General features: G+C 33.5%; 1 protein-coding gene across 1 annotated transcript; it reads left to right on the top strand.

The window, feature by feature from the left end:
• Positions 1-2,969: 2,969 nt before the first annotated feature.
• On the top strand, positions 2,970-7,302 carry CPA (Subunits of heterodimeric actin filament capping protein Capz superfamily). The gene is made up of 10 exons (XM_078303745.1): positions 2,970-3,196; positions 3,457-3,572; positions 3,758-3,847; positions 4,021-4,085; positions 4,323-4,484; positions 5,061-5,139; positions 5,305-5,382; positions 5,566-5,640; positions 5,728-5,763; positions 7,021-7,302. The coding sequence occupies exons 1-10, from the start codon at positions 3,067-3,069 to the stop codon at positions 7,126-7,128; spliced, it is 939 nt and encodes a 312-aa protein (XP_078159871.1). The 5' UTR covers positions 2,970-3,066; the 3' UTR covers positions 7,129-7,302.
• Positions 7,303-7,377: the final 75 nt, after the last annotated feature.

Here is a 7,377-nt window from a genome sequence, read left to right as displayed (position 1 = left end):
ATCAGGATTGGTCTTTTACAATAGTTTGATCTTGATGTGACGCTATTAGGATCGGCTAAAAATGAACAACCGATCTTGATAGTTAGAATCAGGATCGACTGTCTGGACGACCTGACCCTGATAGTCACGAATTAGTATCGGTTATAGGTCCGATCCTGATTATCTCTACTTACAGTATCACCTGAATCAGGATCACACTCAAGTCCAATCTTGTTTGTACATTTTCCACCAGTGATCAGGATATATATATCTGTCTTTAAACATAAAGAATTGGTTTTTGAACAAAAATAAACTAAGTTGTTGTCCATAATAATATAGTATAATATACATTCATCACCTTATCTTCCAGATAGAAAGAATTCTTCAGCAGATGTCAATTCTGATCTACATCTGCATCTAGGTGGTGTTAAACACAACTCAGGTGATAGCATCGCTGCTCGAGATACTGGTAGGATACAAGCATCTGTGTCTGGTAAACCAGAAAACAACGCAGAAGATAGCGTCACTACTCGAGATACTGGCACGGCACAAACACTGTGTCTTGTAAACCAGACATCTCATCTAAGGCATTGGTATGTATATGTCAATTAGTTCATTTCATATTTACAATTGTTTAATTACTGTGCTCTTTAAAAAAGGTTGCAGAAATGTAAACAGGGTTTGTCAGTTTTCTCTTTCTTTTTCAATCTCATACTACTTTTTGTATTTCAATTTCCTTTAAATATTTTTATGAGCGGATATGAAGTAAATTTGAATCTGTATTATATTGCTATATACATTTGGGGGTGAAATAAGAATCCTTAATTATTTTCTGCAATTATGTTGACACGGCCAGAAATTAAGCATAGATAAACCAATCGTTACCAGTACACTGATTTGTATCAGGATTTCCAACCAAATTGAATATTGAACTCTTGAAAATTGTCCGAGTAAGTCTAAGCACGCAATGCAACTACAAGAACGGGACAGTATCCGAGAGGGTAAAAGTGTTTTTTGCCAATGATATCGTCACGGATACTCATGTCGGTAATATCGATATGCTCAGAAATATCATGTTTCTATATATCGGTGTACCCTCAGCAATAATATTTTTTTACCCTCGCAGATATCGTTCTATTCTTGTAATTAGGAGGTCTGGAAACCATTTTATTAATTAATAGGCTAATGACTATTTTTAACTTGTTAAATATTTTCTTCTACTTGTAACAGACAATTATAAAGTTACGACAGCTACCAATAATGGTGAACCCAAGAGTTCAATCGGAGCGCAACGATGAGTAGATCAGGTTGTTAGAGCGCGGCGGCTGTCAAAGAAGAGAGAATCCAGTGGTGGAAACTGAAGAGATATGAGATTATAAAGATATTAGAGTGATTAAGAGTGTATATAAGTAGGATTAGGTGATTAGAGTAGTTTAGAAGATTTCGTGAGAATACAAAAAGTAGATCTAGGAATTAGGAGTTATTTTTCTCGTTGTAAATAATTTTTTTTATTTTTTTATCAATAAAATTGTTAGTAGATATTTAAAGTAACTAATCTTAAAAAATAAAGTTAAATTGAAGCAATTTCAGGTATTTAGTTCTCTGAGGTACCAATATATACGAGAGGGATCCACTTACAACATTTGTAAGTTATAACATCTTACAACAATTCAGTTTTGTGATTTTCAAAGTCCACTTACAATATCTTATAACAATTTGGTTTCGTGATTTTCAAAGTCCAAACATCCGATTCAAAACGTTCAATACGATCTCTATTTTAAAATGTGCTCGGAGATCAAATTTTTATATTTTTTTTTGAATTTTTTTACTGTTTATTAATTATTTTACAAAACTATTGTTTTCCAGTGATTCAAAATTATCTATAAATAACAGTTTTGTAAAATACTTAATAAAAAGTAAAAAAAAATATACTCTTATGTTTTAAGTTATGTATTATATTTTACATGTACTCTTTTGTTTTAAGTTTCCTAATAATTAATGCTCCTAATACATAATAGCGTTACAAATTTGAAATAATGACAGTGGATTTAATTTACACTTAAAAATTAATTTTTTTTTTAAATAAAACCAATTTTAATTATTTTAATAGAACAAGTATCATTAAGTTGATTTTTATAAAAAATAGCTCCACCGATTCTTGAGATCGGTGGAGAAAGAAATAAGTAAAAATGACCAATACAGATTTTTTAAAACAAAATTTAAATTCTTTCTCCACTGATTCGGGTGGAGCTTTTTTTTATAAAAACCAAATCAATAATAATTGTTTTATTAAAATAATTATTTAAAAAAAAAGAAGAACAATCGGCTACGGGTAAAATATATAGTAATAGATGTTTTAAATGTCCTTCGGTGGATCTATATAAATCAGGTCAAACATCGCATTATGTGATTTACAGGAAGGTTCTTTGATCATATAAGTCAGGTAAAAAGCCCGCACACAAGGTTCGAAACTTTGTGGCGGGCTTTTAATGGGCTCTACATACAAACATCGCGTTATGTGATTTACTTTGCTTTCAATTTTATTTGCATGCAGGGCCCATCAAAAGCCTGCCACAAATTTCCGAGCCCTTGTTTAATAGAATTCGCATCCTCTGAGATATCTCATAATTTGCGTGACTTTTTGGAAAATCTGAACCGTTCAAATAATTCTGCCCGAATCTCGAAGCTCCAATAATACTGGCTCCCGCGCTACCCTCGAATAGGCACCGGACACGTCGGTCACGCAAAAATTGAGATATCTCAGAGGATACGCTCTTTGTTTGATATTGGATCCAGGGGTCTTTCAAGGAGATTTATTTTTAAATTAATTTGATTAAAAACAAATTCGGTTCAAAACACCTGACGCAGACGCCAGACGGTAAGAACGGATACTATTTGTTATAGTTTGTGCGGGCCATATGCACGATCCACCGTCCGATCAAATCTAACGGTTGTAAGGGCGAATGACCTCTCCAATGTTTTTTTTCAATGGAGAGGATTCTAACGATCTTCTCTCTTCTTCGTTTGTTCCCCATCCTTTCCCTCTTTTTGTCGCTGCGTTGCAAAGCTCTCGACTTTTCCCTGCTAATGGCGGATTGCGGCGACGAGGCGGATGAGGCGGGGGCACAGGCGGAACTGAGCGATAAGGAGAAGAAGGATATCGCCGTTTGGTTCCTTTCCAATGCTCCTGTTGGCGAGATCTCGTATGTCGCTAAAGGTCTCTCTTTCTCATCTATCTCTAATGGAAGTTTGACCATTAATGGAACTTTAATTGAACTTCCTGATTTATGAGAATAATTTACATTTGATTTGTATCCTAACCGGACTGAGACTTGTTTCTGCTTAGAGGCTGAAGTTACAATTCCAGTGAAGTTCTATTTATTAAGAAAATAAATGTGATTATAAAAGAATTCAAATTCTAAAGAAACGATTCCCACGATGTATGAATTTGATATTGAATTCTGGTTATGCACGCAGATATACGCACACTTATAGGAGATGATAGATTATATGATATGGCAGCTACCGAATCCTTTCCTAGACATAACAAGGCACATCTTCTCACTCTTGAATTGCCTGACAGAAGTGGAGATGTAAGTTTCATTTTCATTTTCAATACCAAGCACTGTACCAATCTGGCCAATACTGGTACCAGTATAGCTTTGCAGTAATTCCGACAGAGCTAGATGCTCACTGGTGTTCGCAGTACCAGTTGGCCTATGAGGAATTATGTAGGATATTTTGAGGTTGTATAATACATTGTCATTTACAATTACAGGTAATAATTACAGGATACGGAGAGATTGACAAGAACCAATATCTTGAGCCGAGAAGTGCTCAGGTTGCTACTGTTGACCATATCAAACAAGTACACTCTCTCTCTCTCTCGTGCTGTTGATGCATGACCGTTGGCCTTTTGATAATTAATTAATTAAACTGATATTTAATTGAGTTGCTGCATACTTTATGCTTATAAGATATCTTGCAACACTTTGCTATCGTTAATTCTCATTGTTTATCTTTGCATAAACATAAAATTAGGTTTGCACAGGGTTGAGACCTGCTACGGATGATGAGCTTCCCTCTCCCTATATTGAGGAGTTCAGGTACAGTACACTTGAGTATAAATGTACCACAAATTATTAACCATCCATTACTTACCTGTATCAGACAGGTAACTGCTCTTTTTTAGAACATTATTTTCATTGGCTTTTAATTGAGTTTATGCTTCAAAGCAATTTTTTTCCCTACACTACGAAAATATTGCTGCTACTTTAATTATTATTTAGTTTTCTTTCTTTGATGTCATACAAAAATTAAAATAATGCAATGTATGAACAAAGGTACGCACTAGATGTTGAACTTTGCAAGTATGTTGCTGAGGCGTACCCAAAAGGTATATCTGCTGTTTATTGCACTAGAGGGAAAGACATCGATGGACCCGGAAACGATTTTGATCTTGTTGCCATTATTTCGGCATCCAAAAAGAGCCCTCAGAATTTCTGGTTTGTTTTTGTTTTTCAATATAACACAATCCTTGTATGATCAACATGATGTTAAGGTGTAATATTTCTTTCTGAATGAGGCTATGGTACTATGCATAGCGCAGATTGGTCTGTACTATGGATTAATATCTTCGATTTTCAAAGTTCAAAAGTCAATTTGAACCGTTTAACATAATCTCCATACAAAAATGTGCTTGCAGACTAACTTTTTCATTTTTTAGATTTTTTTTTTTACTATTTTTTAGGAAGATAAAAAAATCACTTTAGATCAAGTGATTTTCTACCCATCTAAAAAAATTGTAAAAAATATAAAATTTGATCTACAGGTACATTTTCATATGGAGATCATGTTGATCGGTTCAGATCGACTATTTAGACTTTGAAACGGAGATATCGATCCATTGTACGGACCAATATGCGGTATGCATAATACCATAGCCTCACTCTTTCTTAATTAGGGTGTCAGAGTTATGTTCAATAGAAGGGAAAACCTGTTTTTTTAATTTACATCTTTTTTGTGGTAGTATTTGGCTTATAAAAACGATACTAATTTTTTTGTGTTTGTGTTTAAATCAGTAATGGTAGCTGGAGATCAACATGGACCTTTGAGTTTAAGGATGATACACAACTTGTGGATGTAAAAGGAAAGATTCAGGTCTTACTGTTGTGATAATTTCCTTTACTATTTCTGATTAAAATCAATTTTTCAAATTATTTTTAAATCAACGGAAACTCTGGTACCGAGCATTGTTACAAGTACCCTTACCTTCGCTAAACAAGACCCCCATTTTAAGCATAGCTAAATAATAAATCTTGCCAGGTTGCTGCGCATTATTTTGAAGAAGGAAATGTACAGCTAAATACGAAGAACGAGTTCAATGACTCCACTGTTTTTCAGGTTAATACATTTTTGTACTCTTCTCATTGAATTTCTGTTTTCAGTGAGAAGATATGCTGCACAGTGACAAATTTAGACTATAATAAAATATATGGACAAAATATCCACAGTATTATTTTTATTTTCTCTCTCATTTTTTTAATTATTTCTATAACTAAAATGGATGTTTTTTTTTTTTCGCAGTCTCCCGAGGATTGTGCTGTTCAATTAACCAACATAGTTCGCCATCACGAATCGGAATATTTGCAATCACTTGAGGTTGTGCCTTGTTATGTATTTCTGAAAACAATATGTTTTATTTATGTAAAAAAATAAAATTAAGTGTACTTGTTTTGCAATATGCAGGCATCGTACCTGCATTTACCCGATAGCATGTTCAAGGTACATGTTCTAATATTTTACTGTACTTCTTTGTCTTGCAAACTTTATTGTGTATTTCTTTATTTGTAATACCAGTAGGTACTGAATATTGAGGTTACAAGAGTTGTATATTCTGCACTACCTAGATAAACACTTTGTATAAGGGTGTCAATGGGTACAGTACGGGTAAGTGGATGTGTTTTTGTACCCGTCTAACATTAGTATTATATGTATCCTGCTCTTACCTATTAAGTATTAGCCTTATCCGTACCCCACCCCCTTACGCGTTAAGATTAATTAAAATTGAACGAGTAATGGATAATTTTCGAATAAATTGATAAGTTGTATAATTTAACCCAAAAATATAGCAAACAAATAAATATATTACTATAAACATATCGTACATAATATCATAAAACATAAAGAAGTTATAACTATTGATCCAATTATTTATAAATCTCTAATTAAATAAAACTATATAAATTATTGTATAAATCAATCTCATCATTGATTACTATTAAATAAAACTATATAAATTGTTGTATAAAAACCAATCTCATCATAAAAATACATAATCTAATCGATACTGACAAAAATGCCTCAACAATTGTAGTTATCAATTATTGCTATAGGGTAACGGGTACGAGATAACTCTTACCCGTACCTTTACCCTATAAGCTAACAAAAAAATTTATTACCTGATAAGGTAACAAAAAGTTCCTTACCAGTACCCGCCTTAGTAAATACGAGATGGGTAGGATAAACAGGTAAAAGGGTTTGACTGACACTCCTAACTTTGTACCATACCCTTGGGTGCGTTTGGATGGAGCAAGAATAGCAATAATCCGAGAATAAAACTATTATTTTGAGCTATTTGATGTTTGGATGGAGCAAGAATAGCACTAACTCACTATTCTTTGTTTGTCTTATATGGGTTAGCTCACTATTCTACTAACCCAACCAAAAATTGGATTAGCTACTATTCTCAAACTTGAGATTAGCTCTATTCTTACTCTATTCCTTGTTTAATGTACCCAATTACACCAGACCTGTGCTGCTGTGTCCTGGTTTGGTCTTCTTGTGTTGAGTTTAACTGTGGTTGTAGAGACTAAAGTTTAGTTTTATGATTAGACACCTTAAATTGCATATCCAGCCAATTACTGGCTTAACTGTTAGTATGCCTTGATTGATTCCATAACATTGGTACGATCTTTCTCTGTTTTTTTATCGACACTTTTCTTTTTCCGTCTAAAGTTATTAATTGCCCTTGTGAAATAGGACCTGAGGAGGAAGCTTCCAGTCACGCGAACATTGTTTCCATGGCATAACACTTTGCAGTTCAGCATCAACCGAGACCTCAGCAAAGAACTTGGAATTGGAAAATAATATATGTATTTAGGATATCTCAAGCCTTTTTCGTTCGTCTTTTTTCTGTTCATCGAGCATGTTTCATTCGAGGCATTTCCTGTCAACTGGTTTCCCTTGTATATTATTTTACCTTTTTTATGTTGGAAATGGTATGGACTCATTTTCATAAATTAAATTTCATGAGAGATTTAGCGTTAATTTTAGAGCATAATCTGAAAATTTGAATAAATTAATGACACAATAGGATTCCAAACGCCAGCCAAAATT

This window comes from Carex rostrata, chromosome 6, assembly GCF_964058835.1.
Source record: "Carex rostrata chromosome 6, lpCarRost1.2, whole genome shotgun sequence".
NCBI lineage: Eukaryota > Viridiplantae > Streptophyta > Magnoliopsida > Poales > Cyperaceae > Carex > Carex rostrata.
Note: the sequence above shows the minus strand (reverse complement) of the source record. Positions and strands in the feature narration are given on the sequence as shown.

Bases quoted from the DNA above. Each gene is read 5' to 3' on its own strand.
- CPA (XM_078303745.1), top strand. From the start codon at position 3,067: ATGGCGGATTGCGGCGACGAGGCGGATGAGGCGGGGGCACAGGCGGAA. The intron at 3,197-3,456 runs GTCTCTCTTTCT...TTATGCACGCAG, and splicing joins GATCTCGTATGTCGCTAAAG to ATATACGCACACTTATAGGA. The intron at 4,485-5,060 runs GTTTGTTTTTGT...TGTTTAAATCAG, and splicing joins AAGAGCCCTCAGAATTTCTG to TAATGGTAGCTGGAGATCAA.